A 6,028-nucleotide genomic window follows, 5' to 3' on the forward strand; every position below is an offset into this window, starting at 1 on the left:
GCCGCCTGGCCTGTGCCCGTCCCTCCGGCAGGGCCGTGCAGCTCGGCGTGGGCTGCCCCGGTCGGTGCCCTGGGGTTCAGGCGGCACTTCTCATCGGGTTGGGCAACAAACCTCGGTGGCATTTCCAGACCAGCCTAGCCTGCTGTGGGGCTGAAGGAAGGCAGGTAGCAACCCCTGCTTGGCAGAATGACAGAGCCTCTCTGGTAACAGCACACAGCTAACTGACTCTCAGCATGGAGGGGGGGTGTGGGCATTTTCTGCTCGTTTTGAACCTGATGTGATAGTGCTTGAGTAACGCAGTCTTTTCCTCAGGAAATATGTGGCTGCTGGTGAGATTACAGATCCTGCTCTTCTCCCTGCATGGGAGGGGCTATTGGCCCATCAGATCTTAATGTGCAGGCTGTAATCTTAATTTGTGCCTTGTAGTCCTGCTACTGGTGAAGGCTCGAGGCATCTTGTGAGCAGAATCTCATGGTAATGTGTTTCTTGGGCACATCACACTTCAGTTCAAAATGTTCTTGTAAATGTTCATCACAGAACTTTGCTGAAAGGTTAAAATGTCTGTGTAGTATTGCCATGAGACTGATGATACCTCTTTTTCTCTCTCTTTTTTCTTTCTTTTTTTCTAAAAAAAAAAAAGTACCTAAAACAGTGGAAATAATTGAAAGCTTCCTACTAATAACAGGCTGTTTTGATGTGGTCCTTATTGCCTGGTTTACTGATATAAAGAGAATTACATTTATCACTGGCAGTCTTACAAACTATTATAGTTGTGATATACTAGCTGTGATTTTTTTTTTTTTAATTTGTGTTTCATTCTGTTTGACCAGTGATAGTTGGCTAGCCAAGCTTTTTTTTTTTTTTTTCTTGTCTATAGTCAGTGTCCCATTTTGGTTTGGTTGTGTGAAGGAGGTGCTGCTGTGTTTTGGTTTGTAATCTTGCAGGGAGGGTCATAAATCTGTAGCAGTGTTTGGTGGCTTTTTTTTTTGTGTGTGTGTGTGTGTCTCTTCTTTTACTTAGAGCAATATCTTAACTTTTGTCCTTGCCTTGTTGAGCAAAAGTGAAAGTTAGATGCTGGGTACAAGCTTCTGCAATTGGTTACCCTTTTTAACTTTTTGTAGCTGTAGACTCCTCACTCAGAGGAGACTAGGTGAAAAAAATCATAGTAACATTAAAAAATAAATCGGAAGTGATCCAAAGCATCCTCTTGTCTTAATATCAGTAAAAGAATTTCATTATTAAATTATAATGGAAACACTTATGCAGTTGACACCATAAAAGGCAGTGTTTTAATTAAACCTGTTACTACCCAACCAGAAGCTTCAACTAGAACCTCTTCTCTGCTATCCCAGCCGTGGATGGAGAGCATGATACCATACTATTATTCCTGCAGATCTTCATGGAAGACATTGAGAGAAAGGAGCAGGAGCATACACGATAGTCCTGTTTCGGCACAATACAAGTCTAGGTTTGAATTGTTGCCACCCTGAAAACTGGGCTGTATTTGAAGTCTTAATAGTCCCACCAAAATTATGTAATTTCACTTCTAACTAGTCCCTGGCAACAGGTTCAGGTTTACAGAATAGCTTCTGGAATGTTCTAGAGCTCCAGCTGGAGCAGTTGCATTCAGTTTAATGCTCGGAGGCCATGCTCTGTTAACTGCAGGGTTTTGGTAGGCCTCATATTGCCTCGCCAAGCCATATGGGGGGAAATACAGCCCAGTTCTTGTTCATAAGTTTTTAGTTCTGTGGGTTTTTCCCCCCTTCCCCAGAAGCCTTGATCTTGAAGATGGTGAGTAGCCAGCCTAAGTACGATCTAATACGGGAGGTTGGTCGTGGCAGTTATGGTGTGGTGTACGAAGCAGTCGTCAGGAAGACCTCTGCACGGGTCGCGGTGAAAAAGATTCGGTGCCATGCTCCAGAGAACGTGGAACTAGCTCTGCGTGAGTTCTGGGCACTTAGCAGTATCAAGAGCCAGCATCCCAACGTCATTCACCTGGAAGAGTGCATCTTGCAGAAAGATGGTATGGTGCAGAAGATGTCCCATGGCTCCAGTTCCTCCCTTTATTTACAGGTACATGAAGCTGAGGTAATGGGGTGGAAGTAACTAATATGGATGTGTAGCTGGGAGGGAAGGAGGTGGGCAGCTAAGATAATTTTTTTTTTTTTGAGCTATGCTTAGTTAGGAGAGGGTATTGCTTGCATTGTTGACACTCAAAAATAATTATGTATCTTTAAAAGAGCGTATCTATTGAACAATCACCCATATCTTGTAATTTGAAGCCATGCCACTCTAAAAGACTCCAGGATTTTTTTTTAATGCAAATCTACCTTGATAATTTGAGGAGACACCCCAGGTAAAGCAGAAGGGAGGTGCAGGCTGTTGTGTTGCTTGGTAGAAGCCCCACTGCAGGGTTAATGAACAGACATGTACTAATGTCTTGGGACAGAGCTCTGAAGAATTTCTTAATCTCGATTGTCCTTGGAAGAGGAAGTAACCGTCTTGATTTAGGAAGCCCACACTTAAAATTCTTTCAGAAATAATAAGCAATTGGTAGCATGCGATGAGCTGTTCTCTTTGTTTAATAAATAACTATTAATCCCTTCAAAGAGAGGTAAAGGTATGATAAATGAGGGAATAAATATCGCTTCCCCTACATGACTGCTGAAAGTGTCCTTTAAGTTTGAAGATACATATTTTTGGAGAATAAGTAGCTCTGGAAAGACTTTGAAAGACAGTCTGATTCATTCCCTTGTCAAGAAGCTGCCCCAACTATAAATCATCCCCTGGCAGAAATTTTGTGTTTCTGGTTTAAAAAGTCAGTAGCCTGCTCAATGTTTATTGTGTTATCCCTAGTCAGCTTTTATCATTTCAGTTTTTATTGTTGTCATTCTTGCATGTCTAATGTAGAACCTTTTGTTAGCGAACATTCATCTGACAGCCCTTCACGGCTGTCCAGATCCCGTTGTGCCGAGTGCTGTACAAGCCTGAGAAAGAGGATTCTTGCCTTTGTAAACTCGCTGTAGCTTGGTAGTTGTTACTGACCTGCTTTCATGAAGGGATTAGGGCAAAATAATACTGGCCAGCTCACGTGGGAGAAATTAGTGCCTTACCTTCCTAGTCATTTGTGGATCTGTGAGAGATTGCATCAAACTTGCAGACGGCTGTACAGTGAGGAGCTTAAAAAGAAGAGAAAACACAACAGGGTGCAAGGTGGGGAGGAGTTTCCAGATCACCCGCAGCATTGGTTTTTGGTGGTAGCGTGGTGTGTAGATCTCGCCTGTGTCGGGTGCGTGCGTTACAAATTGTTTTCCTGCTCCAGAGAGCAGAGAAGAGCAAAGGGCAGAACTGAGCTGACTCTGGAGAGACTGAGATCACTTTATAATAGCATGTGCTAAAATAGAGAAAATCAGATCTCCCTTGGCTTGCCCTCTCCTCACCCTACCAGGTGATATTACGTTACAGAGCTGAAGGGGTGCAGTGTGCGAGGCAGCTGGCCGGGGAAGGGGCTATTAGTGTCTCCTGATGGGCTTTGGGGCAGATGCTTAGCTGGTGTCAGCTGAACTAAGTCAGTAAAGTAAGAGTCCTAAACTAGCCCGGTCTTGTGGTGCTTTGCCACTGTCACAGATGTGGTAGTGGATTTTGTTGTCTTTGTGCTCTGAACTGAGGTGCAAATGCAGGTTCGGTGAAGCCGTGTGGAGGGAAGAGCTGTGTGTTGGTGCTCGCTTGGCAAAGGAGACTCCCTGCTGTCCTGTGATCCCTTAATCTCGCTGTTGGTGGCTATAAACCCTAAATGCATAGTTTTCTAGTTCTAACATGGATTTACTGTTTTAAGTTGGTCCGATTTGAGTACTAGTTGTGCTAGCAATTAAAGATAGCTATAAATTGCTAGTAATTTTGCTCTTGGATGGAAAAGGTCACTTTCTTTAAAGCACTTGAAGATGCCTCTCTAAATATTAATGGCTACCTTAACTTTTGAAAGCCTGTAGGAGCTGTGTTTGATTTAGTGTACATTGGTTTACTACTAACAAATAATTGCGAGACTTACCTTCGGGAGCGTGCAAAGAGCCACCTCAGAGGAGCTGAAGAGGCAAACGTGTAGTTGTGCAAACAGGATTAGTAAAACTGATTGCTGCTTTTACTTTGCTTTTTGTATGAAGGAGCGATTAGAACCGGCTGCCTGAGCTACTGACTGCTTATATTCTAGAATTCGTGGATCATGATGATGGGAAAGGTGTTAGGTGCAGCAGGGTTCAGCTGTGCCTGCAGATCAGCGTTCTCCCGAGTGAAGGGATCCGGTGTTAACACTTGCTGGAGTACATTCATGTGTAAGGAATGGAGAATAGACTTCAAAAACCTATTGTGGCGCTGCTTCATCAGCGGAGGACAAGTACAACCCCCTGGCACTTGTTGAGACTTTGTACATTAAAGTTTTTAGCGAAATGGGTGGGACGGGCTTTGTTGGGGTGGGACACTGTCCAGCTGAAACAGATGGGAGTGCAATGGCCACTTAGTATCTTTCAAAATACTCTTATCTGAGTCTAGCTCGAGTTCTGGGCAGGAGTGTGAACTTGATATGCTTCGCACACAGGAAAATAAGGAGGCTGTCAAATACATTGTGATTATTTTGTTTGTTTGTTTACCTCAGAAATTTTGCATAAAGTTTTATTTTCACCAGTTGCAGTATCTTGCTCTCTGGATTGTCAAGAGGAAGATCCAAACTTCATGAATTTTTCCATCATATCTTTATATTCTTCAGGTAGTTATGACATTTCTTTTCCTTGTTGCAGCTTGTAGAGACCTCATTAAAAGGAGAAATAGTCTTTGACCCCAGAAGTGCTTATTACCTCTGGTTTGTAATGGATTTCTGTGATGGAGGAGATATGAATGAGTATCTATTGTCCCGAAAGCCGAACCGCAAGACCAACACCAGTTTCATGCTTCAGCTCAGCAGCGCGCTGGCGTTCCTGCACAAAAATCAGATTATTCACCGTGATCTCAAACCTGACAATATTCTGATATCTCAGAGCAGGATGGATGCTAGTGACTTGGAGCCTACCCTCAAAGTAGCTGATTTTGGGCTGAGCAAAGTATGTTCAGCCTCAGGACAGAATCCCGAGGAACCAGTCAACGTAAATAAGTGTTTTCTATCAACTGCATGCGGAACTGACTTCTATATGGCCCCTGAAGTCTGGGAAGGACACTACACTGCCAAAGCAGACATCTTTGCCTTGGGGATTATAATCTGGGCGATGTTGGAAAGAATCACATTCATAGATACAGAAACAAAGAAGGAACTTCTGGGGAGTTATGTCAAGCAGGGGACAGCGATTGTGCCTGTTGGAGAGGCGCTTCTAGAAAACCCTAAAATGGAACTGCTCATCCCCGTAAAGAAAAAATCCATGAATGCTCGAATGAAACAGCTGATCAAGGAAATGCTGGCTGCCAACCCGCAGGACCGACCCGATGCTTTTGAACTAGAACTGCGATTAGTCAACATAGCTTTTAAAGACAGCAGCTGGGACACGTGAGCTGCCGAGTCGCATCCCTCTCGACAGAGCTGCTTCTGGCCTGACTGATGGTGCAATTTAATGGCAGTAAAAGAAATGAGCCTGAACTCAAACCTGCAGGGTGTAGTTTCTACCAAACGAATCTCTTTTTGAGTTTCATAACTGATACGAATGCGAGTTGGCCGTTGTGTTAACGATGCATTGATGTGTATAATACCAGGATGTGACATGGAAGTGTAAGATGTGACGATGTCCGTTTGTGTACGCTGGCAGTGGGATGTCCTAAGAGCTGAGACTTGATTTCCAGCACTATGTCATGGAGTATTTCGTACATTCCAGTTTCCTATGTCAGTATTAGGAACTCTCATGGAAAAAAAAGAGATTTGCATGCTGGTAGTGCAAATCTTCAGGCTTTGTAAAGTAATTCTGTGTATATATTTATGTTTACGAGTGACTGGGAGTGTATGCCTCTTTTCTTAAATTATTTGCTATGGATCTGAATGATTGGGGTCTGCTAG

The 6,028-nt window shown here is 43.5% G+C and overlaps 1 protein-coding gene across 1 annotated transcript; it reads left to right on the forward strand.

Moving 5' to 3' along the window:
* The first annotated feature begins 1,755 nt into the window (after positions 1–1,755).
* PDIK1L (PDLIM1 interacting kinase 1 like) lies at positions 1,756–5,821 on the forward strand. Its single transcript, XM_009708977.1, has 2 exons — positions 1,756–2,073; positions 4,791–5,821. Exons 1-2 carry the CDS (start codon positions 1,789–1,791, stop codon positions 5,529–5,531), a joined length of 1,026 nt encoding a protein of 341 aa, XP_009707279.1. The 5' UTR covers positions 1,756–1,788; the 3' UTR covers positions 5,532–5,821.
* Positions 5,822–6,028: the final 207 nt, after the last annotated feature.

This window comes from Cariama cristata, unplaced genomic scaffold, assembly GCF_000690535.1.
Source record: "Cariama cristata isolate BGI_N322 unplaced genomic scaffold, ASM69053v1 Scaffold15221, whole genome shotgun sequence".
Lineage (NCBI taxonomy): Eukaryota > Metazoa > Chordata > Aves > Cariamiformes > Cariamidae > Cariama > Cariama cristata.